The 27208-nt window shown below is 39.5% G+C and overlaps 1 protein-coding gene across 8 annotated transcripts in view; it reads left to right on the top strand.

The window, feature by feature from the left end:
* The window catches only part of ksr1b (kinase suppressor of ras 1b), a 51908-nt gene that overhangs the window by 5973 nt on the left and 18727 nt on the right, over positions 1-27208 (top strand). For 2 of the 8 annotated variants that reach the window (XM_036562554.1, XM_036562547.1), the window contains exons 2-4: positions 8415-8555; positions 26240-26423; positions 26783-27146. In XM_036562554.1, the coding sequence (XP_036418447.1) occupies positions 8415-8555; positions 26240-26423; positions 26783-27146 (689 nt within the window). Of the gene's footprint in view, positions 1-8414; positions 8556-9856; positions 10118-11899; positions 11996-15503; positions 15817-17774; positions 17826-26239; positions 26424-26782; positions 27147-27208 lie in introns of those variants that run through there. The other 6 variants (XM_036562594.1, XM_036562586.1, XM_036562563.1 and 3 more) reach the window with 6 other exon arrangements.

The raw sequence follows: 27208 nt of genomic DNA, 5'->3' as shown, positions 1-27208 counted from the left end.
CTCAAGACATCAAGTTTGGGCACCCCTGCTCTAGACCATTCCTTAACATCCCATAAGATGTCATTAGGGTCATGTGAAAATGGAGACTCTGTTTGTTTGTTTATTTATGTATTTGAAGAGCAGTCTAATAGAAATGTCTTAATCTCTTGAAATTAACCTTAATAAAAGGTTAATGCTTTGGAGATACAAGTTTTCTAATAACAGCGACAATTTAATGACCACCTTTTTAATCAAAAAAGATCAAAAACATTTAACCCTAACCTAGTTAAAGGGTTAAATGTGAAGCATTCTGTGCTGGTTTTTGTCTTTCCCACTTTGAGGGGAACTGAATTTTGAAATTTCATGTGAACAGACCTAGAAACTCTGAAGCAGGAAGTTCAGGGACGGGTCAAGGTCTTGTCAATTCTCTCAGATACAAGTATCTCAGATACAAGTATACAAGGCAGTTTGTAATGTTGCAGTATGAAGTTAACCATTGCAGTTTTCTCTGGTGAATCCTTGCCTCCCCACCCAAAGTGGAGGTAATTGAAATGACAGACTAGTGGTTGTTAGAGGTTTGCCTAAAACCTGGGACTAAAACATGGAATATCCACAAATCCGGCCCCGTGGGTTTACATAGGTGCACACAAATCAGTGTGGTTGATTGAATGGCTGAACTGGCGTTTTTATAAATCTGTGTATCCTCTTATAGGAGTGTTTCCTTTTTTTCCATGAAAACAGAAGGAAGAGTTTCTTTGTTATTTGTAAATCCAATTTTTTCCTAACAGAGCTTCTGGTAAGTTTATAGGAGATGGAAAAAACATGTTTAAATTTAGTGTATATTAGTTAGGGATCCTCTGACATGAGAGTTGTGGGCTGATGCCGTCATCCGATATTTTCAGGTACATACGATATTTAGCCAAAAGTATGTGGACACCCAACCATCACACGTATATAAGAGTGTTGGACATCCTGTTCCAAAACCGTGGGCATCAGTACGGAGATGGCCCCTCTTTTGTAGCCTCCACTCTTCTGGGAAGGCTTTTCACAAGCTTTTGAAATGTGTCTGTGGAAATCTGTGCCCTTTCTGTTAAAACAGGATTTGTGCAGGTCAGGTAACTTTACTATTGGCCTTGTGTATTCTGGTGGGTAACGTTATCATGACATCTATCAAACCCAGATTTGTCCATCAGACTGCCAGATAGTGAAATCTGATTCATTTCATGGAGCTCCCGACACACAGTTCTTGTGCTGTTGTTGCTTTCAGAGAAGGTTTGGAACTCAGTGATGCAACAGAGGCCTGGCGCTACATTCTTCAGCACTTGGCAGCCCCGCTTTGTGAGTTTGCATGGTCTACTGCTTTGTGGCTGAATTATTATTTCTCCTAGATGCTTCCATTTCACAATAATTACACTTACACTTGACCTTGGTAGGTCTAGCAGGGCAGATATTTCAAAGTTGGGGCATCCTACAACGGTACAACGTTCAAAGTCACTGAGCTTCTCAGTACAACCCTTTCTACTGCCAGTATTTGTCTATGGAGAATGCATGGCTATGTGCTTGTTGTTGTACACCTGTTAACTATGGGTGTGGCTAAAACACCTGAACTCAATAATTAGGAGGGGTGTCCACATACTTACAACTAGTTATCTGCTGATGCTGCTACATATGATGTTTATGCGTTAGCGTTGTGATAAAATGTAAAATTTATTGCTGTAAGGTTACAAATGCAGTAAAATTAAAAAAAAACAGATTTTAGCACAGTATCTCAGCATCAGCTAAACATTCAGCTGGCCCTCTTGAGTATAATAAATACATCATCAAATATCTTTTTTTTTAAGTAAATATCTCCTGATACCAATATGATTCTGATATCATTGTGCATCCATAACGCTAATGTTGGGACATTTTATTCCATGTAATTTGAGATTTTTATCAGTCCGTCATCATAAAATGTTTGTATGCTGTAAAACACAGTATCTTCAAATGGTATAGCAAATAGAAAATGAAAAAAGTTACAAAGTGGCAATCTATCTGTTTCTTTTGTCCACTTTACTATGGAGCAGGTCTTGTAAATTAGTTGAAAATAATGGTTAAATGACTGTCCTTCCTTTAAGAGCTGAAGACAATGTTCTTTAACTGTGGCCACAGGCTGGTGAACGAGTGAACTGATTACCTTCTAAATCCTGTTTACCTGTAACCACCTCACAGGCCTAATAGTCTTGGCAAAGGATCAGCGATTGGTACATGTAAACTGTTTTAAAGCTGAGTTTGTCAAGCAGAGGCTTATATCCTAGAAGAATGTGGGAGGTGTAATTGCCTTTATAATGCAGGCAGAACCAGTTACACTTCGTTGTGGATCTTGCTCTGACAATGCTATGCACTGCAATGTTGTAGTCTATAAATATCCCCCAGTTAGAGACAACTTAAATATGGGCAGAGTCCCTTTAATGTTACAGGTTTGTTTCTGAAGGAATGAAGGCCTTTGTTCAGAGGGGTGTTTGAATGCAAATTGGTTTTCAGCATGTATTTACTCTGTCTCTATGGAAGGAAAGTTAGCGCAGGCTCCGAAGGCCAATCGGGTAGAGGAGGGCCTCTAGACCAACTGTTTGTTCGTATCAGGAAATCCCCATGCGGTTTCTCTGCAACTTTTTTTCTCATTTTTTCCCCCCCTTTATTTCTCTTTCTTTCCTCTAGTCTCTTCGTTGCTTTTGTCACCTTCTTTGTCTGCTTTTCTCCCCAGATCTTTTTTTTCATGTAGAAAAGAAATGTGTTTTATTTCATGTGGAGGGAGAATTAGTAGTGATAAATCAGAATTGACAGTAATCTGACAGAGGACTTCATGCTGTTATAATGCTTCATTATGAAGTGTTGATACTTGGAGGTATGCTAGAACCTTCTTTTAAGGTTCAGACCTCTGGCCTCATTTATAAAACATGCATATGCACGAATTACTTAAACTTAAAATGACCACTTTTTTAATTGAAATTTATGTTTAAGTAATTTGATTTTTAAAATGAGATTTTGGCATGAAAATGTGGTTTTCAGGCTTATATATGAATATGTTTCATGTGCTAGTGTGGTACAGGTATTGAAGGGCCAGTATCATGGAAAGCCGAAATTTCCTCACATTTGTTGAAATAAGAGTTTGATGTAGTTTGTAAACAGCTCCCTGGTCTGTACACACATATAAATGGGAATTAAGCTGCAAAACCAGTCTGTTTTGAATTTATTATTTTTGGGATGTCATGAAAACCAACAGTTTTACATATATGCACCTTTTTAGCCTGCAGCAGTTTAGCTCTGACAATTTGTGCTACAATTTATGAGAAGTGATTCAGCCTTAACTGCTTCCTGAATGAATACTGGACAATTAGAACAGAGCTTATTCACATACCCCAGTATTAAAGTCACAATAACAAAAACTGATTGAGCATTAGAGCATTAGAAGTGAGGAAAAAACTAACATGCAGTAATGCAATAAAATAACTTTATTAATATGAACTTAAATATTGTCCGATCTTGTGATATCCTGATATGTTTGGATAACATTGTGATATTGAATTTAATATAAAATAAAAAAACATGGTATATGGGCCCTTTAAAGTGTGCAGTTTGTCAGCACATTGTGTTTTTATAAATCATTTGTACGCTAATGCTGAGAACTTACATTAAGAACAAATTAGCATATAGGATATAAATGAGGCCTCATTAATGAATTTATTAATTAGAATATCTAATACATAGTTCTTGCGTACTGTTGCTGTTTATAGAATTTGAGCATGCTAACTGCTGTTTACACTGTCTCAAAATATCATAATGAATGACCTGACAGAAATGGTCCAGAATGACTTAAAATAAAACCTTGTTAAATTGACTTACATTGATAGTTGATGTTTTTCCTTTTATGTAATGTTACTTTTTTAGAATTTTTTTGTTATTGGTTTTGTATGATGATATACAGTATTTTCCATGATGTTACCTTTTTATTTTAGTGGTTTTACTAACAATAGTAGTGGGTAGTTCCTAGTAGTCTGTAGCAGTGTGTATAGCTATCTCAGTCTGACGTGCAGTAACATGAACCACCTTTGTCTACAATTACTCTCATCAGCTATTACAACTATGACGTTTTTCCCATGTGTTGAAATCCTTCTACATACCAAATCAGACAGTCTTTCGATTGACTGTTATTGTGAAGTGGGCAGATTTTTGTTAAATTGTCTTAGTTTATACTTGACAGTTCTTCTTCTTTGGTGTGGCCTACTCAGCAACACATGGCCTAACTCGGTGTTGAGTTGAAGTTACACTACACAACCCAGTATCCCTTTAATGGCCTGTGTGCTGTATACCTTTACGCCAGGAGCACGCTCCATTCTGAATTACCTGCCACTGATCAGTCAGGGGCCATTATGATTAAGTGAATGCCAGCAGTTGCCACGCTCTATTTGCACAGATAGACCGTGTATCTGCAGTAACAGATACCGTCAGTAGTGTGCTTTGTAGCTTTGTCTGTAAACCTCCTCACTGATTAGGCAGACAGCTGCTTTTGTGCTTTTGTGTAAGGCCTCTGCTCCTCCAGACTCGAGGCTGGCTGCGTTCCGCTGGCCTGGAGAAGCTCAGACAGGTTATTGTCAAACAGGCTTTTAAGTTAAGCAGGCGCATATGAATACCCCAACCGCTCGCTGCCCCTTGAGAGGTGTAACAGAGAAGGCAGATGAAGCGGGAGATAGTCACTGAATACAGCAGGAGCCCCGCGCAATGTGCCAGGCCGTGTCTGGTGCAAACTAACACCCGCTGTGTTTGAGGTGCACTCGTAGACGAGCGGTGCATTAAATCAGCCCAGGGGCATTCTCACACGCAACCAGCGTGCCTCCTCCTACAGCCCAACAACTGCTGAAACTTTAATGCTGCTCCCCACTCTCCTTCAATGAATGCTGTACATGTTGCAGCCCTGCAGAGACTGCACTGAAAGCGGGTTAGCAGCGTGCAAAATAAAAGTTATAAAGTTATGTATTGAAGGGCTTGCATCATATGTTGGGAGGTGAGACTTAGGCCTGTTTCACATATACTAAATCTGCGTGACATGAGCGTGTTGAATTGAAGAATTTGCACCGAGCTTTTATTTGCTTTTCTGCATCATTTTCATTCATTTTCATGTTTTTTTCATATTTGTGTTTTGACAGCGAACATTTTTCTAAATGCTGCGCCGCTTCAGTGTCTGGGATGCCCTGCTGCGCTTCTGAAAGCTCTGACCTGTTAACATGAGGGCCGAAACGAAAAGCAACAGGTTCCATGTCACTCATACTATGCCTAGATAGCATATGTGGCTTTAAAGAGCATTTTTATATTTGTAGCTAGGTTCACTTGGTACTGATTAATGCAGAAAAAGACCTATTACTGCACTGTTGCATTTTAGTTCTGGTTTGCTTAGTATTCATACTGACATATTTTTCAGTGAACCAAAAGATTGTGTGAACAGACCAATGCTGACATTTTGCTAGGAGATGCAGAAATAAAATTAGAGCTAGAAAGCGTGAGACCTGAAGCTGGAAGTGGGTGTGGATTTAGCTGGAAGTGAGACATATGACATTAAACATGGTGGTGTGGGTCATGTTGATTGTAGTCTCAGCCTTAGGCATACACAGAGAGTCTGATCTATTGATTGCTAAGCTAGTTATTGGGATTTTGTCTTTAGCAATCTGATAGATAGTTTGGCTGCTACAGTAATTATTGTAAGCTCTTTAAAGAGTGCAGCGGTAAGCCTGTCAACCCAGTTACAGAGATCCATGCACTGATCTACAGATACAAATCATGATAATTCCACATATTTCAGCAATTGCTACGGACCTTAGTCAATAACTGAACCCTCTGCAATATCGTAGCTTTCACTGAGTAAGAATGGTGAGTAGCTCTGTATAGGCTGCTGTGCACTGTAGTGGGTAGCACCGTCCTCCAACCTGTGGTTCATCTGGCCTCAGCGTGACATCACGGAGGATTCGGCCTGCCGGCTGCCCCTGTGTTCCAGCCAGTTGCCGTGGCTACAGAGCAGACACCCCCATGAGGAAGACAGGCCAGACTCCCTTGCCATAATAACTGCTGGCTATTTATAGACAAGTCTATGTACTCCCAAATTAAGAGCAAGACACAGTCTAGCCACAATAGAGTATCTTTTTCTCAGTTGTCAGACAATTGCATAGCATATCTAAGGTAACACAGTAGTGACACGCACGTTGGGAGGCAGCGCATAACTTATGGAAACTATTTGACATTTTACCCCAGTTTCTCCAAGTGTTAGTCATAGCTAACTTCCATTGTTTTAGGTTTGTGGCATATTACACCATAGCATGCCAGTCTAGGGACGAAAACTAGTATATGCTTTCTCATGAGACATGCAAAACCAGCTACAGCATCATTTTGTACTGGCCATGCAGTACTGAATAATTACATTGTACATGTCCAGTTTAAGCAGATTGCCAGTATGCAGTATACTTATGGGGTCCAAAAAAGTGTAATAGTAGAGCTCCACTCATCAATCAAGAAGCGCTGTAGTCCTGTGTAAGTCAGAGACACCACCCTTCATTTGTTTAATTTCTAGTCAAAATAATCATTAAGTATAAGTTAAGACATTAACAGGTTTGAGATATATTTCTGAGTAGATATATGACAATTCACTTGCATAAGGGAGGGTGATAAAGAGAAAATAGCCCTCCTAACAGCCGTGCCATGCAAGACCTGGCAGACCACTAAAACTGTCACCGTCAGATGAACAGTTTTTATTTTTTAGATATAAGAGAAAGTCAAGTTCCACTTTTGCTTCAGATCTGAAAAAAGTCCACAGGTATTTCTGTCTACATTTCTACTGTGAGAACTCAACACTATGGGTCTGATAGGATGTATAGCTGTCAAGAAGCCATTACTGAGAAAGGCAAATTGACAGAAAAGAAGAAAGAAACTGCCAGTTCTCAGAGCAATGTACTATCTACCCCCGAGCCCAGACCTCAACATCAGTGAATGTGTTTGGCGATTAACTTTAATTAAGGCAAAAAGTGGACACAATAAATACTGAAAAAATGTGGCATAATGTTTAGTTGTTGAAGTTTCTGTGTAATGTTATTTGTAACAAATTTTCTACTAATGTGAGTTGTTCCTTTAAGAAACTGTGCTTGCATCGACCCATTTTCACACTAGTAACCATACATATATATAACCTTCCCCACCCCCCTCTGTCTCTCTCTCACAAATACGCACGCACAAACACGGAAAAGCACACAGCGACAATAGTTTTCGCCCACCTTTTGACAGTGAAGTCATTTGCAGGGGATTTCCTCAGCTCTGGGCCTCACTGCTTTCTTTGCATTTTGCATGCAGTGCTTGTTTGCATACACAGAAATGGTTGACAGTCTTACTCTGAACTGTCACTTAGATTCACACTTTGGTGTCCTATTGCCATTTAAGTCTTTACTGGCATGTTGTTAATTGTGTGAATCTGACTGTTTAGTCATTTTGGAATAATTTTGTCTCATATTGATTGTTGTATGGTGCCACATGTCCACCTTCCCACTACATGGCAGATTGATTTCTGCTGACTTGCTCTTAGATTACTTAGATTTATTAGGGAAGCACAGATTATGATTTTTTTATGAACCATCTCTATCGTAGTTTTTTCATTTTTTTCCTGGCTGATTTTAGTTTAGATTGTATAAGCTAATTGAACATACAAAAACATACTGTTTCCTGTACTCTCTCTTAGCCAAAACCACAACGTAAGTATCAATATTCGCTTGTCAACAGGCCAAACGGGCATTTTAAATTAGTAAATGTAAAATCAAGTACCTACATGAATCAAATAATGAGCTACATCGAAAGTAAGAGGTGACGGGCTATTTAGCGCAATGAGTCATGCATAATTATGCTACAGCACTTTGGTATGGTTGTATCAGCGTCATTGAACACAGTGATCATGCACCTACCTAACTTGTGTTATATCATACAGTTGCAACACAGACCAGCTTAAATCAAAATAATTAATTGGCCGTTTGTAGACCATGTGTTTGGTGCAAAAATATCGGCCTATTCCGGTCGTGGCCGATTCCGGTGCATCCCTACTGTTAATACTAGTAAGAGTACCACTCTGGTGCTCTCATGTTCAAACCTATCAGTTTTCATAACTGGGTTCTGATTGGTTACTGTGTTGCTACTAACTTTAACTGACTCATCATGGTGTAGTCTGATCCAGTCAGTGTGGTTCTCTTGCATTAAGGTCAGCTTCTATATGAATGGCACGCAGACTCTTTGGATGGGGTGGTTCCAGACAGGTAAGCGTTTGGGCTGCCACAGTGTAGTAAGTAGACCACTTTCACTGATGCTGTGATGAGAAAAGTCCAGCTTTGACGTTCCTCTGAACTCTGTGGTTTGTATGTGTGTGCCCCCTATAGGTGAAGCTGTTGATGTACATCACTAAGCAGCTGCAGTGTAAGCAGAGAGTTCCAGTTTGTGAGCGCTCACTGGCCCTCGACTCGTACCCACACCTCGTAGACTGGCTGCACACCATCAACCTCAGGCCTGAGCTCATACAGGTACTGAAAAAAAAAGAAAAATTCTAATTGACCATTGACTCAAAGTAGGGGTGTGCCACCCATGCACAACATTTAAAAGCCTTTAAAACACATCATTAAAATGCATATTAATGGGTGTGTCTATCAGGCTGTTTCTTACTGTTAGAGTATTACAGTAAGAGCATTATCATTTATGCAAACTGGTGACTAATCATTACCATACATTTGTGAACGAGGTACATTTTTCACCTGTTTTTAAATTTGTGCATAATTAATACCTACAGTGTAAAAAAAGTCATTCAGATTGGTTTGATGTGAAATGTTCTAGACATTTTAAGTCAGAATTGTTCACAGCAGTGGTGATAGGAACCGGATGTCCAAATAGTTTAATGCCTCTAAAAGCTACGTTGCAGAAAGTTATGATGTTACTAATAAATGGTTATGAATGGTTATGAACACATTGTATTAAGATAGTTTTGAGGTAAGATTTTACCCTAAGGTTATTATTTTTTTTTTTCTTTTTTAAATCCATTGATGGCAGTGAGGTACATGCTGGGCATTGTAAGGCAAAATAGCACTCAAAGAGAACTTATTTTCACAGATTTACCATTATTTTTTCATTGACGACATTACATATAAAAACTCAGAAGACACGCCTAGGTTCACTGGCCATTCTGAATAGTAAATAAAATGACATTGTGAGCCCTGGTTCCTATCACCACCACTGTCTGTAAGTTTCTCTACAATGCACATAAAACCACTCTGAATAACTGCTTACATTTCAACAATTGAATTGTGCAGAATGTTTTTAAAAACTGTGAACTTCCTGTTTAATTACTATTTATTTTGATTGAGTAACTGTGACAGTCCTCATAATGTATTATGAAAATGTCTTCATATAGTAAACTTTTTATTATTTTTTGCAATTTTGCCCACCACTCCAAATGAGCTTTTAACCAATTCCAAGCAAGAAGCAAAGTGTTGTGTGTATTCACACACATCTGTGTGTTTCGGACTCTAGCGAGAAATGTCTCATGGTGAAGCTATGTGTGTGAAGAAGGTAGGAAGAGACAGAGAGGAAAAGAGAGAACAGGAGAGAGCAATGTAGAGGTCAGTTCCTGTATAGCTGTGTATGAAGATCATTGTGGCATTCCAGCCTGCTGTGGTCTCTCTCGGTCTCTCACACACAGACACACACACACACACACACACGCACATGCGTGCGATCCGACTCCTAATCCCAGAATGTGCCGACTCAGCCTCTCTGTCCCACTCACTCTACTCACTCTATTTTTACACCCCCTCCCTCTGTCGTTCGCTCAACTGGTCAACTGGCCAGAGCAGGATTCCACTCAGACTGAGGAACATCCAGCCTTGTTTACCTTTGTTTAGAGGAAAAGAGAAGCCTTTAAAGACAAAACAAACAGAATAGAAGCAAAGTATGGAGAAGACAGAGTAAGTGGCAGAGGGTAGAGGAAATGAGTGAAAGAGCAAACTGCAGCATGACATTTCACCCGAAGGAGGTAGTTGAAGACTGCCAGGCATGTCATTAGCTCTGCATGTGCTGCGTTTCAGACACTGAGGTAGGACAGCCCACATGTGTCTCTGTGTGTATTAGTGGTAGAAATCTCTAGGCACTTCATGATTCGATTTGATTTCGATTCAAGGTGCCCAAGAAATGATTCTCTAAAATTATTTCTATGACATACAGTTGTATGCAAAAGATTGAATACCTCCATGTTTTGTTGTAAGTTAGCACTTCCTCTACAGGTAACAGACAGGTAACTTTTGACAGTTTTATGTTTGATTTGTATTTTTTCAATATGTTAAATTCAGCAAATAAACAGTAACTGTTCATTAAAATGTGCTGAGGTTTGTTCCCTGTAGAAGATGTAACTTGTTTTCACTTAGAAAATCAACAATACATATCATTTGACCAGAGGCACCCAAACTTTTGCATTTTTTGAAATACTTTGATCTGAAAGTTGACCTCAAACTAGTGCATTTGTGGCTGTTTAAAAAAGCAAATCAAAAAGGACGCCAGCAACTTGCATGCTAATAGTGCGACTTGCTGGAGGAACCTCAGACTTCCACACATGCTCGTGTAAATGACTGAGTTTCATAGCAGTGTCCAAAGTGCACTTCATATTTTGGAAAAATGTATCATTATAGCAGAGTTTCTCTGTAATTCAGCTTATGAGGCATGTTTGCTTGGTTTTGCTATGGTGAGTTTCATTTTACAGCAGGGTAGGGCTGTTTTTAAATTGAGATCGCATTTTTAAATTGAATTTTGAGTGCGGTTCTCAAATCACAAGAGCTGCAATTCCAGCTGTAGCCTATATTATTTGCCCTGTTGTCTTAAGTTTTAACCCCTTAATGCCTATTTATGCAATTTTATCTACTCAAACTACTATTTTGAACAAGAAAATGCATGAATAGGAATTTAGGTCACATATCAGTCACACTTTTTGTTACTCTCACTGAAACAAAACAATAATGAGTACATACTGAGCTTTTTAATGAGCTTCTACACTTAACAGGCAAGCAGACATGGTGTATCCAACAATAAGAAAGAAATGCATCTCCTGTACAGTTTTAGAAAACATGAGAGCACACAGAAAGCTTCGAATCTACACTTGATATTGAGAAAATAATTGTTCTGTTGCAAATGTGGACATGCATAGGGACAGAACTCCTCATTTAACCTAAATGACCTTGTGAACCTTGTGAACTGCCTGTAAATGAGTTAGATCAAAAAAGCAAAAAGCAATCAGTCATCTATGTGCTGTGTGTGCGACAACACAACCTGAACTAACAGGCGGTAACTTGTAAAAATGTGTAAAAATATTCTGGTCTTCATGGCTAAAATAACAGCCCTAGGGAATTTTCTCTAAATCATTCATCCCTACATTAGGGGGAATGCAGTGCCTACAAAAATCTGATTGACATTTTGTGAATCAGTTTAAAATCTTTCAAGAGACGATAATGATGCATCTAAGAATTCATTGTTTTTCCCACCCTCAGTGTGTATATCCTTCAGTCTTCCTTTAAGACTGTATGTCGTCTCCAAACACTTGTTTAGCTGCGCATGTTGTCCTGACTCTCTGTTAAAGTGGTGTCAGCTTGTCGCTGTCCTTTTTTTAAGCTCAACAAAGGCTATTCATTTTCTGTGGGTTCTATGCAGCATGATTCATGGGGCAGGAATGCATGCGTGCAACTGGGGGCCGTAGACGGGGCCCAACATGGTGCCACTCTCTGAGGCCTGCTGTCTGTCCCTGGCCCCTGTGCTGGCAGCCTCAGGAGGACCAGCCTGGCTCAGTGCAGTCTGTGAGAGCCTAAAGCCTGTTGCGCTGATGTTTTCACAGGAAGCGCAGAGGAATGTCCCGCGGGGCAGACAAGATCAGGCTGGCCCTCTGAAGAGGAATTTGCATGATTGGCCAGTTTAGGAAAATGTGCTATATGTGAGTGTGTAACCTCACTGTGTGGCTGTGTGGTTCCCCAACTCGATTCCACCAGGAATCACCTGTCTCGGCTTCAGGTGTACGGTTGTTGTTTTTTTTTGTTTTTTGTTTTTTTGCCAGTGCTCTGGTTTGAATAATTATTATTTCTAGGGATGCACACACCGTGATTTTTTTTTTTTGGGTCTGACTTCTTATTCTCATTGTTTACACCCTGATGGACAATTTTTTTTAGCGTAATCTGAACCTTAGACTGTGCAAGCTAACTGAACACGTTTAACACACTAGCACATTTCCTGCACTTTCTGTTAGACAGACTTACAATATAAAAACAATATAAAAACAATACTTACTATAAAACTCAAACCGACATTTTTAATATGTTTTTTATAAATCCAGTTATAAAGTGCTTATCGAAAGTAAGAGGTGCCTGGCTGTTTAGCACAATGAGCCATGCATAATTATGCAGCCACATTTTTGTATAGGTGTAGCAGCTGCATTCAAATGCAGTGCAAGTGCATTTAAATGGAACCCTTTTATATACATCATAAAATTGCAACACAGACCAACCAAAAAAAAATTAAGCAATCGGCCAATTCCGATCTTGACCAATTCCTACTAATTAGTGCTGGCTGACACATACGGTGCTGTGAATAAGTCTCAGGCACATGAGAAAATGCTACATAAATCTTTTTATCCCTACAGTTAGCGTTTATTTTGTTAAACAAACAGTAACACTAGAATAAATACAAATAAACAATACATTGTGATTGTGTTTGTTAGATTAATCATTTCCAAATCTGTCTATAAGGAAGCTCAGTATTTAGTTAGCATCTAGTATCTAGTTTGGCTAAGCAAACCTTCATTAAATTAAATTAAATAAGCTGCTAGTGGAATTGAACAATTCCATGCAATGACTGGATGTCAGGAACCAAACCTCTGTTCTTGTAGCTGTATTCTTCTAACCAAGATATTAATAACTGTCTTTCAGGTTTTAATGTATGTATGCTTATTTTTAATGTTTAATAGTGCACTACTGACAAAAAACACACATACTACTGAGGTAAATAGTTGAAACAAATTTCTTGGCTGGCTAAGACTTTTCCACCGCATACCGGTACTGGTGTTACACAACACTATTCACTTTTAATTAGTTTTAATAGCACTGATAGATATTTGCTGGTAGTTTTGATAGTTGATGAAATTGCAGTTCAAAATACACTGGCACACTGAAACTAAAATCTTCTTTTCTGGAAATCTGCTTTCTCTCTGATTAGCATTTACAATTGTAAGGTTCCGTTTGATGTAATATTAAGAGAACAAAACAGTCCAATCAGAACAAACCATGCAAGTTAGTAAGGCATTCTTTTAGCATCGAATACCCAATGACTTTGCTAACAATAAATTAATCAACATAAATCATCTGATACCATGATACTGTTTATATAAAATATCCTAATATTGAAATTTAACAGTACTAAAATACCCAATACTAAAATATCATGCTTATCTGCTTACAGTGGACGGCAGGATGAAATTTGCACCCCTTTTATACCAATTAAACAAACACGTTTTTTTTTATCATGCTGTCATCATGTTCTTGTGAGACTGTTTCTCCATCTAGCTATGTAAGGACACAATGTGTTACGCAATGTATTCTGGGAAATGGAAAAAAGCCGTTACAAGAGCAACATCATTTGAATTCTCATTTGACTCTCTCTATGAAAACTCCGGGCTAACGTGACTCATCAGCAGTGGCTCCTGAATGTTAATTGAATTTGTTATTGTTCAATCTTAGTCCAGGATGTAAATAAGTCACTAGGATAGCCTTAAGGCACTGTACAAAAAATGTGTGTGGACATCCCTAATTAAATTCTAAAGATGAAAAAAACTGGTCACTTTACACTTTATATTAAACTTTTTCGGAACAGTCCACTAATAAAGGGCCGCAGGGCAGCAAAACCGATAAAGCTAAACACATTGTAAAGACCATGCAAGCATCATCGGATCGTGCTTCGACACTGGAAAAGTAAAATTATAGTGTACAGCTTAGTATTTGTCAAAATGTGGGAATTTAGAGTGCGTTATAAATCTCAAATGAAATTTATTTTGTATGCATATGAAAGGTCACACTGTTAGGATAGATTGTGTGTAGTTTTTTTTTTGTAGTGTGCGAGCCGATGTTGGCAAACATGTTCTCATTTCCAACCTGCCTCGTTTCAACTGACTACAACAACAGTCCAGCTTGATAATGTAACATTTTGAACTGGAATCCGAATGTTATCTGTCAAACTTAAACTCCAGCTTCACTCAGAATTTTTTTGTTAAATGGGATTTTTGATGACATTCTGTAACTGTACAGGACAAAGGCTGGAGCTGTTGGTAGAGGCCAACCACTTGAGGTAACGGAGAGTCCATTCAGTGCTCATATCCTGTAGATCCATAGAGAAAAGTCTCGCTCTTAAGGATGAGAAGAACAAAGAGAGAAAGGCAGTCTCACTCAAAGCTTTACTTTCTTTGTTTTAGCCTTTTCTCCTTTTTTCCTTCGCTGGCCTTATACGGGTCCAGTCTCTCATTTGCAGCACAAAGTGATCAGCCATGCAGAAATACTTGATGCCCAGCCTAACAGGTTTAGACTGCCCCCCCCAAACACACGCACGCACACGCACACACACACACACACACACACACACACACACACATTTAACTGAAACTGAACTGAATTCTTTTAACTTGTTTATGTTAACTATTTGTTATGCTTTTGCCACTATAACATGCACACACAAGAATCTTTGTGGCACATAGAGAAATGAATAGTGTGGGACAAGGAAATATTAAAATAGATATTTATTCATTTTACATTTAAATAACTGTCTAACAGTGTGTTTTATCTATTACAATAAAACAGGCTGTTTTTGTTACTGTTCCTTTAAGTCTCTTTATATATGTAAACAGCTTCTGTTCTGATTGGGTGCCATGTATTCTGCCTCTAAAAGCATTCTGATTCTAAAAGCAGTCCAGGCCTGAAACACTTCTTCAGTGGAATTGGGCAGAACTAAACTGCTAGATAGGTGGATATGTAAATGCACTGATTATTGTTACCTCACAAAAACAGTGAATTCAAAACAGGCTGTTTTTGCAGCCCAATTTTCCATAAAAGGACTGGGAAGTAAGTGGTACATTTCAAAAATATTAACATACTACATTACACTGATTTATTTAAAAAAAAACACTGAGGCAAAGTTGATTTTCCATGATATAGGCTCTATAAATATGGAGTAATTTAATAGCCAATAGCATTTGTCCATTTTCAGTACTTACGCCTTAACTTAGAGTGATTACACATCTTAATGCAAGTGTTGTTATAGCATGTAGTTGTTTTATCTGGTTTGAGCCTGAATCTTGCGGTCGGCAATCCTTGGTGAAGCAGCAGTTCAGTGGAGTTGTAGTGGAGCAACGGAGGGAGGGAGGGAGGGAGGGAGGGAGACCAGGCTTACAGGAAATGCACACTGACCATGTGCTTTTAGTGTGGAGACCGGGAGACGTACTCACTGCTGATAGAATGATCCAACATGCTAACAGGAAGACAGAGAGAGTAAATGAAGTGAGAGAGAGAGAGAGAGAGAGAGAGAGAGGAAGAAGGTCAGAGTAGAGCAAAGGAGGAGGGAAGGGAAAGAGTGCTGGGAGAGGGGAGGGAGGAGGCTGAGTGGAAGGGAGCTGCTCTCATACTTCTGAGCCACTTCTGAAGACGGGCTGAGATTTTGCTAACATCTCTGGGACATGAGATTTGAAAGAGGATTACTTCAGACTGAACTTTAATGATGGTATGTAGTTCCTGATTCTTACAGCGTATACGATTCATTTCTCAGTGTCCTTTTTAAGCAACATTCGTGGTCTCTTGTAGTTATTTTCTTCTCTAGTGTTGCGGTTTCCTGTCTGTGTGCCTCTCCGGTCCAAAGAGGTTACATGCACGAGCTGCTGCAGTGAGCTGCTAGTGCCTCTGTTTGTACACAGACTTACAGTGACTAAGAGAATTCAGAGACTTGCACTACAGCCTTGTTTGGATTTTATTTGTTTAGTACTGGCCGGTATATTGTTTATATTGGTGTACCGGTATTTGCGTCATTCAGAAATAAAGAGTTTTAGTTATAGCAGTATTAAAAGATGACAAATGCTTAGTTAACTACAATGTACGTCATTTGTTCTTAGTTAACTGCAGAGTATGTCATTTGCTGGGTGTGTCGGATTGTTTCGAAAGTACAGCTCAAAATGCATCTACACTAAGTAGTTTTCTTTTTTAAAATGTGCTTTCCATCTGGTTAAATTCTCAGTTAACAGTACAATCTGGATAGGCTATGTCAGGTTTGCAAGACACTTTTAACTCACCAGTACCAGCATACGTTCATTAATTTATTGACCAGGATATATTTTGTTTTTTCCATCTGAATTTACATGACCAAATCGTAAGGCAAATTATTCAGTAACTGCATGAAATAAATGTAAATTTCTGTTTTATTTATTTATTTATTTTAAAAGCTCCCCTCAAATGAACAGAACATGTGTTTTATGATCATACACATTTACTGTGGAAAGCCAAAAATCTTAGATGCTTTTTGTATTATTTTATAAAAAATAATTTGTACAGAGCAGATCACTGAAGAGACACCATTTGTTTATAGTTTATAGCCCAGATTTGTGGAAAAATTGGTCAACTTTCAGTAGACAAAAAAAATTGTGAGTTCAGCTTCTTCTATTATAAGTGTTTAAAATTACATTACCCATCTATTTGACTGGAAAGAAGACAGTAACAGCTCTTATATGACACCCACCTTTTGAATGTAGCTTATGAAATATGAAATATATGAAGAATATGACCAAGTGCGTTTTGGAACCACTGGTGGTCTCAAGGAGTTGAAAAGGTTAAAAGGCCCTCAACATGGAAAACTGGATTTTCCTCATGAGTTTTAAACAATAGAGTTTGACATAGTCTGTGAAGTTTTAGAATGTACCACTCATGGAAACCAAACACATTTACATATATCTGCCTATTCAGCCTATCGCAGTTTAGCCCACCCATTCATACTAAAGTTACAAGGAGTGTTTCAGGCCAGATTGCTTTTTGACTGAGGCCCAATACAGGGCAGTCAGATGTTGGTTATATATATCAGTGTACATATATCAGGCACAGTAACAAAAACAGCCTTAGCTAAGAAACAAAACGAGGCTGGAAGATGGTCATGTAAAAATGACTGATGACTGATTTGTGGTACATGAACCCACACAAAAGACGTAAGTGGACCTCAGGGAATAAAATAACATAAAACATACAATGTAAAAAAATGTAAGTTAACTCATAACTCTATTAATACAGCCTTAAATATCATCTTATATTGTGATAACCTGATATATTTGGATAACTTCATTGGAGAATCCGGCTCTGTTCAGGATTAGATTGTGTTGCTTAACAGTGTGCGATTTCCTCAGAAGTTATTCATACAGCAGGTTCTGAATTTGTTCTTTTATACACTGTGTTGGGCTCAGTGAAGCCTGAACTGGAGTAGAAGTTTCGTGTGAAACTCAGCAGAACTCTTATCAGTCGTGGTTATAGCCTGATCCGTTTAATGATTTGTGAAGGGTGCTTTCCTTAGGGCTCATATTAGCGGTGTGTGAATGAGCATGTGCGTGTGTGTATGTGTGTCAGCAGGGTGCTGTTTACCTATGACAGTTGTTTCTTGGTCTTGCGCTTTGTGTACTCTCTCAAGTATCACTCCCTACATTACATCAACACCAAACACGGGCAGGAAAGGCATGTCCAGACACCATCTTGGTATAGGTATGTGTCAAGCCCTTTTATACCCAGCATTTTAAACTCTGCCTTGGCTTGTCTCTGCTATACTATGTTTCACAAATCTGGAACATACAAGAAACACAGTGGAACAAATATATCCTGCTGGAGCTTTAATCACCTGATAAAAGTTACAGCTCCAAACAAGTGTTTCTTAAATGGTCTAGGATTAGAACTGCCTTCAGCAGGTAGCAGTACTGGGCTTCTATTTGGTGGCTTGTGCTTTAGATAATCCTGGTTCTGGAGTACCACTGTTCTACACATTTTAGTGCTTTTCCTGTTTTGACACCCACACTTTCAGTTCAGTTTGGGGTATTTAATGAGCTGATTAATGAGATCAGATTTGGTGGGAGAAGGGAAAAACACTTAAATGTGCAGGGCCGTGGGTTAGGAAACAGTGCTTTATATCATACTACCTTATTTAGGTCGGGTTAGGTTATTTAGGTTAGGTGCGGTTAATATGCTGAGGCATTGGGGTAGAGCAGTGCAATATATTGTTGTCCCAATATTGGCTTTAGCACACTGTAACACTGTTGCTGTCAGAACAAAACTTTGTGTCCCCAAAGTGATAACATTTCATGGGAAAGCAGAATTGTTCCTAATTTTCAATATAAGTTAATTTAGCAACAACGGAAGAAAGCATTATGACGTCTTGATCTGGCAGTGATGAAATGCCAGTGAGACCTTTTGTATAATCATTGTGAGCATCCTGAACGACATCAAATAGTGCTGTAGTCAAGACTGTTAGATGTGAGTCTAAGTCAAGCCTGAGACCTGGACACATCGAGTCTGAGTCAAGACCAAGACACTGAAGTAGTGGAGTCAAGACCGAGACCTGATTATATTGATTGATATATATATATTTTTCTTTTTAGAATGTGAAGTAAAAAGGAGTGGGGAAAAAGTGAAATTCATTTGTAATTTATTGTACATATATTATCGTTCATTATAGATGATGTATAATAATTCCTAAAATATTTTGTAAAAATATAGTCTTAGGTAAAATACAGCCTAAAATATGCTTATATATTTATATATTGTCGTCTTAGTCCAGCTCTTCATGGTAACATTTAAAAAATAATGATGGTAAGATTATGCTGTCTGGTTTGCTCTGAGCAGATGTTTGAATTTTGCATCCAGCGAACATCAGCAAACAAATAATATCCAGTTAAGCCATCGTAGAGGATCAGTTAGATTAACTGGCAGTGAACAGATTTTATTTTACCATGTAGAGAAAGGACCGTTTTGTTCTGTTTGAAGGTATCGGTTTCCAGCTACCACAGATGGAAGCACTGCATTCAGCATTTGACAGTTTTTGAGTCCGCCTTACCCTGAGACTGACTCCAATTGATGTCGCAACCTGTTAATTTACAGTCTCAAAACCGGTCTTGAAACCAAGACTGGACTTGAGTACTACAACAATAACGTAAGATGTTTTAGAGGGCTTTCTGTGGATGTTTTGATGAATCAAGAGTTTTACATGAAAGGTAAACATTTTTGGTCAAAATAACACGGGTCAGTCTATAACCTGGTTGCATTATTTGTTGACTTAGGGATTTTGTCCTATCACGCAGCCTTTTCAGGATATCCTTATGTTCAGTGTGATCCTTATAATTGGATATGGTGGCGGTGATTTGACTGAACAGGATGTAAGCTTCGTTGTTGATTGGTTTATTGGACCACAAATTGACCACTGTGCCTCTTTAGGGAGGAAATGGGTGGGATTTTGTGTCCCTGGCCATTACAGCTTTCACACGTATAAAAAGCCATCTGCTGTTTGTGCAGTCATGTGCTGTGGGCAAGTCCTTTTTCTTTAGGCCTGGTGGGCTATAATGATTTAAATTCTGCATTGGAGAGGTCATTTTTTTAGCCGACATTTGCATTTTTGTCTCACGGTACCACTAATGCTGTGGGCTAGAGGAGGCCAGGCGGTTTATCCTCATGGTCATATCTGGCATTTGTCCATAAAGGAAGTTTCCATTATGATTCCTGGAAGTGATCTCCCTGTTCCTGTAAGAAATATGTGAATGTGTGTGTGAGGGAGGCTGTAATCTCTCTCTTTGTCTCTCAGTAGGTGGAGTGTCTTGTAGCTTTTTCCCACACACTACACAAACGCACACAATTGCTTTCAGACTCAAACCACACACGCATTTACAAACACACATGTGCCCACACACACAGTACTGGTAAGATAGCAGGTGTTGGGTGGTTCCCCAGGCCCACACACACAGAGACACACCATTACTGGTTTAATTTTGACAACCAAGAGGAACAAAAATAACATCATGATACTTAAAATAGCACCACCCCCTCCTCTACCATACGCTTTCTTTGACACATCAAAGTAAGAATAGTATGGTATAGAATAGATCTTTACTCTACTTTAAGATAGCGGTATTGTGTGGACAAACTTTTTACATCAAGATGAGAACAATATGGTGTAGACTAGATCTTCACATCAAGATGAGAACAGTAATGGTGTAGACTAGATCTTCACATCAAGATGAGAACAGTAATGGTGTAGACTAGATCTTCATGTCAAGATGAGAACAGTAATGGTGTAGACTAGATCTTCATGTCAAGATGAGAACAGTATGGTGTGGACTAGATCTTCATGTCAAGATGAGAACAGTAATGGTGTAGACTAGATCTTCATGTCAAGATGAGAACAGTATGGTATAGGCTAAATCTTCACATCAAGATGAGAAAAGAATGGTATATGCTAGATCTTCACATCAAAATGAGAACAGTGCGGTATGGTCTAGATCTTGCTTGTGTCCTGCACAGTTTGGTGTTTCACCTAGTCAGACACTCCTGATTACTCCTTATTTGTCAATTACCAGGTTTGGTTGGATGTGTTTGAGTAGCAAAACCTCCAAACTGTTCTACACACCAGGACCCCCAAGACCGGAGCTGTGCACCGCTGGTCTACATCTTCACCTCATGATGAGCCCAGTATGGTATAGACGAGATCTTCACATAGAGATAAGAACGGTATATATAGATCAGCGGTCGGCAACATGCGGCTCTTTTGTGGCCCTATTGCGTCTCCACAGCAGAATAAAAATAGAAATAAAACTAGAAATAGAATTTAGGTAAAAATAAAATGGCCCTCTTTTGCTGATCGTTTTTGAACACAATTTTACCTATAAATGGTCTTAAATGCTGAAGTAAATGTATAACTGCTAATTCACTCTTTAACCCTGAAGATTGGTGCACAGACTGCTGGTCACCATAGCAACACAGACAACAGTCTCGCCTAGCTAGTAGCTAACGAAACGGCAAAGAGAAAGATTTAAGACGTAGATCAATAATTTGGAGACCAATGGACTTCTTTGTATTTATAGGCACTCCAGCTGGTTTCCTGATACATTTAATCTGCAGTGAGAAACTCACAAACACTAAAAAGTCACGAAGCTGTAGTCAGCTTCTCATTTGAATTTTCTGCCTTAAATGGTGCAGCACTTACATTCTGGTGCCTCAGGGACCATTTAAGGTGGAACGGGAAAATTCGAACTCGATGCTGGAGAATGAGAAGCTGATTTCAGCCTCGTAAAAAGTCGCACGTTGAGAGACATTTTACAAAAAACTGTTCTACTTCTATGTCCTGCTGGACATGCAAGAAAAGCAGCTATAACTAAACTAAAGCTTAAAGCAGAGCAAAGTTAGTCTGTGTTTTTGTTTGTATTATATTTTTTAGTCTGCACTAGGACATTAGCACATACTGAGACATACTTACAGCCAAGATGGTAGAACGTTACTTAAATAAATGGACGTAGTGTTGTGGCTCCCAAGGCAGATTGATTTTTGTTGTAAGTACAAAATGGCTCTTCTTAACATTTGGGTTGCCGACCCCTGGTGAGAATAGTATGGTATAGACCAGGGGTGTCAAACTCAACCAGTAAAAGGGCCATATTAAAAAAATCTCATCAAATCTGGGGGCCAGAGGGAAAAAATATGTTTTTATTTCATTTTTCAATAATGTTGTGCTATAACGTGAATTGGCCATTGTTTATTCAAAATATGCAAAAACTTCAACAGTAAAATACAGACACTTGTAGTACACCTTGAAATATTAAATGGACACTTAAAATATTAAAAATTTAAATGTTCCTAGGTGCTTGGTCTTTTAAACCTACCTATTTGCTTGAACTAAATGCCTGGCATCTTTTCTTTGCTGCAAATTCATTAAGACTTGGGCTCAGTTTCCAAGCTGCTGAGCTAACATTAGGACTTTATATCGGTTAAACTGAAATGCATATATGACTGGTGTGGAATTATGCAGAATTGTGGTGTAACTGCTGTCCCTTAGATTGTTGTTCGGGTGGGAGAGTTAGAGCACGTTATGATGCAGTACATGCTAGGGACTGCAGTGCAGCACATTGTGAAACGGGCTAATATTAATAGAAAATTAAAATACTTTTGCGGGCTGGATAGGATTGTGTGGCGGGCCTGATCTGGCCCACGGGCCTTGTGTTTGACACACGGGATGTAGACTATAGACTAAGATAAGGACAGTGTGGTATAGGTTAGATCTTCATGTCATTATACGAATAGTATACAGACGTGATCTTCACAGACTTCACATCAAGATGAGATTATGTGCGATATACACTGGTGGTTACATTCCGTCATAGTCACAGTCAGTTAAAAAGCTTCACACTCCGGTGGTGAACTGGTCTGACTGTTTTGCTCCATTTCCACTGAATAGCTAAAGGGAGTTCATCAAACACTGCAATACTTAACCACTACGTTTGTGTGTAATTACCTGAGAGTGTGACAGCAAGTACGATAAAATGTATAGTATATTTCCCTAAAAGAATGGCTCAGCAAACAGTTGAATTAATGCAGTTTTCTCCTGAAGTACTCGCTCAGCCAGGACATTTGGTAACCAAGGTTTTTAGTTTTAGTTTTTTCTGTTAATAAATCCCCAAAATTGCCCTGAAAGGGGCAGATAATGCTCATGTACAATTCTCCTGTGTATATCTCAGAGATGGCAAGATCTCTGGGTTCTTTGACATGCTACTCATGCTTATCTTGAAGTGACAGGAGAAAAACATGGTAGAGCTGGTAGAGGTGCTATTTAAAACCTCATGCTGTCATTTTTGTTCCTCTTGGTTGTTTTTTGCAGAGCATGGGGAATCATGTAGATGTATTTTTCTATTTGTTTTTTGCCTTAAAGTCATTTTATATTTTTCACGTTTTAATATTTTAACAGTCTTTCCAGTAAACTGTGTTTGAAAGTTGTGTATTGTTTTGATTTACTGAAATAATCGGTAGATTTCTCAATCACTAATACAAACAATAGTGACCTCTACTCACAGAATTGTTCTGAAAATTAGATTTTTGGCAGACAGACAGGTGCATTTCAGTGCAGTGAGACATTGGTGTATTTCAGCGCAGGCAGACATTGGTGCATTTCAGCGCAGGCAGACATTGGTGCATTTCAGCGCAGGCAGACATTGGTGCATTTCAGAGCAGTCAGACATTGGTGCATTTCAGCGCAGGCAGACATTGGGGCATTTCAGCGCAGTCAGACATTGGTGCATTTCAGAGTAGTCAGACATTGGTGCATTTCAGCGCAGTCAGACATTGGGGCATTTCAGAGCAGTCAGACATTGGTGCATTTCAGCGCAGTCAGACATTGGGGCATTTCAGAGCAGTCAGACATTGGTGCATTTCAGCGCAGTGAGACATTGGTGCATTTCAGCGCAGTGAGACATTGGTGCATTTCAGCGCGGTCAGACATTGGTGCATTTCAGCGCAGTGAGACATTGGTGCATTTCAGCGCGGTCAGACATTGGTGCATTTCAGCGCAGTGAGACATTGGTGCATTTCAGCGCAGTTTAGTTTAAAAACATTAGGATTTAAAGAACCCAACTGATGAATACCAACAGCTCACTAAAGGCGTCTTCTGTCTTATCACCAAGACCAAAGTGACCACAGCCAGACTTTTGCCGGGCAGCGACTCGGCCTAGTTCATGTGCTCATGAGTGTGGTCTTCGCGTGTGTGTTTGATGATGAGCTGATGCCACGGAGACGCGAGAGGGCACAGGAACGTGGTTTGGGTGGAGGAGTGGACAGAGAGACAGAGAGTTAACTGGAATAGGCTGAGTGGACACTAAGGGACTGAAGGAATGGTGACGATAGGGCTGTAAATGTGTGACCTCACAACAATTTAAATCAGTTGACAAAATTCATAGAAAGTTTCAGCTCCCTTAGTTGCTGTTGCTGCGTGCATGAAATTTATCAGTACAAGCTGCTTGGTGGTATCTAGAGCACTTGTGCTAACAAACTAAAAAGTTCAGTAGTACAAAGGAAAATTGAGAAGCACACAGAGGAGTGCGTTTTCATTCAAAAATAAACTGGCTTTACTAGATGTTCAGTGAATACGTGCATGTCTGAAAACTGATAAAATGTGCATGTAGGCCAATTTAAAGCCAACGAAAGATTCTGGAAACTATATTTACACGTATCAAACCAGGGAAATCTTTTAGCCACTCAATGTTAAAGCGGTAGGTTTTATGTTACATAAGGACAAGGTTTTAGTGGTGGAAGCTGTCCTTCAAGTGAGCTAATGCTAAAGCTAACACTTTGTAGATGCCGAGGAGGTCCTGTCGTCCGTTACACGTCTTTTAAGCCATGAAGAGCTAGCTGGTCATCTATTTGTAACATTTTTTTGTATTGTTATTCATAATTTGTAATCATATTAAAATGCTTTTAATCAAATGCAGAAACCCAGATAAAGTTTAGCTCACTGTGAGTTTGGTCTTCCACATAGTTTAATCTAAAACCTTTTCATCTTTGAGAGTAAAATAAAAACAACACCATCCTCCGTATTAACAAGACTTATGTGTTAGAGGCATTCCTCAGTAACACCACCTCACCATTTCCTAGACTAATCATTCTGACTAATTTACTGCCACAACTGTTCTCGCTGCGTATTTGTTTTGAGGAGTTTTGTTGAAGTTTTTCTTTCGCTTGGCTGTGAGTAACTGAGAAGTGTGTAAGTCATAGCTTTGCAAAAGGCCAGTTACATTGTAATGTATCATACTCAGTGTTTCTTTGTGTCAAACCATCAATTTGATTGTTATTTTGGTGCAGTTTGGAGTTATTTTTAAAGATATACTGAATACACTAATGTGATTAGAAAACCTATTTACACAGTAATGGAATATAGACAATATATGCAACAGTTAGCTCCAGTCATGCCAGTATTTGGTTGAAAAAAGAGGAAAAACCCTTGCCTTCATTGTGTACCTCCAACCAAATCACAGTCTGTGTCATATTCTGTTGAGTTGTATGTAAATATGTGTTAATTTATTTGTTTATTTAATTTGGCTGTTAATATTAGTCTTGTAATGTTATTTTAGTCCAGTAAGTAGACTAAAAAGTAGTAAATTTGATGCAGTTGAATCGCCATCTTCAGTCACAAAGTATCACTGTGTTTTAGCAGCCACCTCTTTTAAACTTACCTCCTCACTCTTTATATCAGTTCAAAGAAAAAGCCTTTATCCTCTATGTGTAGACTGGCCCCTCAAACTGGAATCTTTTTGATTGGAGTCTTTTTTGAAATTTCTTAGATCAAACTGGTCCTCACGGCCCCCAGGCAGTCTAGTTTTGCTCTTCGATCTCTTTGATGAAAGTTGAGATCATAAATATGGACCATAAGGGGGTCCTGTGACTCAGTTTGAGAAACATGGCCATAGAGGACTCTGTGTGTGTGCATGTATGTGTGTGAGAATGTCCACGTGAGAGTGTGTGTCATTCTGTATTATTCACCTGCTCTGCTGAGCCTCAGGCTGATCAGGCTGAAGAAAAGGCTAAATCCTTCCTTCTCACCTTTCTGCACACACACTGCAGAGCTACTAAAAGGGAATGAGTGAGTTTCATCTAAACACTTCCTCTTCTCTGAATTTCCCTGCAGTGTCACTGCTTGTCCTGATGATTTAGTTCTCTGGAAACAGACGGTGTTACATAATCCTCCTCTTATTCCTCCACTTCCTGAGTTTTGACTGGCTGTTGAAAACATGATGGACTACAAGAAGCTGCTTTATTGACAGCTACAGATTTAAAACTTATTTTTATGCATGTAAAAATCTCTCTTTTCTCTCTCTCATGCTACCCCCCCCCGATACTCTTCCTTCTCTCTCTTCCTCTATTCCTTTTCTCTCCATCCCTGTCGTTTGTCACACTCACACTCTTTTCTCTCTCTCTCTCTCTGTCTTTTCTCTATTCTTTATCTCTTTCTCTCACTTTCTCTTTTGCTCTCTGTCTCTCTTATTTTATCTTTTCTCTGTTCGTTATCTCTCACTTTATCTCTCTCTCTCTCTCACTTTCTCTTCTCTCTCTCTCTCTCTCTCACTTTCTCTTCTCTCTCTCTCTCTCTCTCTCTCTCTCAGGCAGTACCGGTGAAGCTGTCTCTAGAGGGGATGCTGCAGATGTCAGGTGCTCAGGTGCAGGAGACCATGAGGAAACTGGGCTCCAGTACTGATGAGTGTTCCCGCATCACTGCTGCCCTCTCCTGCCTAAAGAGTGCCACTGACTCAAGTCAGTCCCACTCCTCCTGCGCTGCTGCAGGAACAGGTAGAGTACTGAGAAGCTGCTTTCTTTGAGGGGATAGTTTATTAAATCTTCAAAGTGACACAATGGATTTATGAGGAAACTGCACAGATTTGCTGGGTAAACGTCATGTGGTGTGCTGAATTATATTTAAGGAGTAATAAGTAGAATTTAGAATAAAGTAGTAAGCCATGAGAGGCAGTGCGTTACCACGATTAAGGGAAATTTACAAGCAGCTTCAGCAAAAAAGTGCCTGAGTGACTATTATACGCCTTTCCCTCTTTCTCTCTGTCTGATAGAATGCACACACATGCAAAGAGGAAGGCAGGACAGCTTCTATGTTTTCTCTTAGTTAATCAAAAAACCTGGTGTGTCTGTTGTAGGGCGGGAGCTGAAAGATGACAGAATTCCATGGATAGTAGAACCTCCTCTGACCTCCTCAGGCTCCTGCGCTCCTCGCTCCATCTCTGTGTCCACCGTGCCCTCCCTGGATTATCCCAACCTGTACTTCTGTGACGGACTGGCTGACCCATTTCACCCCTCGCCCCAGATGGGTCGGCGGCCTTTGGGCCTGGCGTCGACTCCTCCTTTGACCCCGCCCACCAACAGGGTCACTGTGTTGAAGCCCCCACGCACCCCTCCGCCCCCCTCTAACAGACTGCGGCAGCTCCTGCCCACACTCGCCCTGCCCCGCAGCAAGAGCCACACACAACTGGCAAACCGAGTGGACGAGCTTGCGCCCAACAAGTAGGTCCAGCGTATTATACACAGCGTTTTTAGGGAATTTAACCATGTACATGTTTAGAACC

The sequence above is a fragment of the Colossoma macropomum genome, unplaced genomic scaffold (assembly GCF_904425465.1).
Source record: "Colossoma macropomum unplaced genomic scaffold, Colossoma_macropomum, whole genome shotgun sequence".
In the NCBI taxonomy this organism is placed as follows: domain Eukaryota; kingdom Metazoa; phylum Chordata; class Actinopteri; order Characiformes; family Serrasalmidae; genus Colossoma; species Colossoma macropomum.
Note: the sequence above shows the minus strand (reverse complement) of the source record. Positions and strands in the feature narration are given on the sequence as shown.